The 398-nt window shown below is 68.6% G+C and overlaps 1 protein-coding gene across 1 annotated transcript in view; it reads right to left on the reverse strand.

Moving 5' to 3' along the window:
* MICALL2 (MICAL-like 2) overlaps nt 1–398 on the reverse strand; it is a 41178-nt gene that overhangs the window by 24676 nt on the left and 16104 nt on the right. Inside the window, exon 6 of the mRNA XM_014535273.1 lies at nt 269–306. Within this exon, the coding sequence (XP_014390759.1) occupies nt 269–306 (38 nt within the window). The remainder of the gene's footprint in view (nt 1–268; nt 307–398) is intronic.

The raw sequence follows: 398 nt of genomic DNA on the forward strand, positions 1-398 counted from the left end.
CAGCAGCGCGCAGAATCCTCAGCACAGCCTGGGGCGGCGGCCGCTTAAGGCCAGGCAGGAAGAGGGGATGCAGGGGTGACTGAGGGTGGGAACACTCACACACACGTGCACATGTACAGGCACACGCGTGCTCACCCATGCACATGCCACATGCATGTACCACTGCCCACCAGGACCACTCTCTCTCCCGGGAGCATGGCCTACAGTCCCAGCCCCAAACGCCGCCCCCAGGGGCGACCCCTAGACCCTGTCCCCTGCTGGGAACTACCTGAGAGGCTGGGCTGGGGGCCAGCAGGGCCCGGTGTCCTGTTGGGCCGCACGGGGGTCAGGGTGATGCAGACGCCCCCCTCGGAGCTCCCAGGGACCTTCTGGGGCCCAGCCCCCGCCCTCGGCTCCCC

The sequence above is a fragment of the Myotis brandtii genome, unplaced genomic scaffold, assembly GCF_000412655.1.
Source record: "Myotis brandtii unplaced genomic scaffold, ASM41265v1 scaffold1408, whole genome shotgun sequence".
Classification (NCBI taxonomy): domain Eukaryota; kingdom Metazoa; phylum Chordata; class Mammalia; order Chiroptera; family Vespertilionidae; genus Myotis; species Myotis brandtii.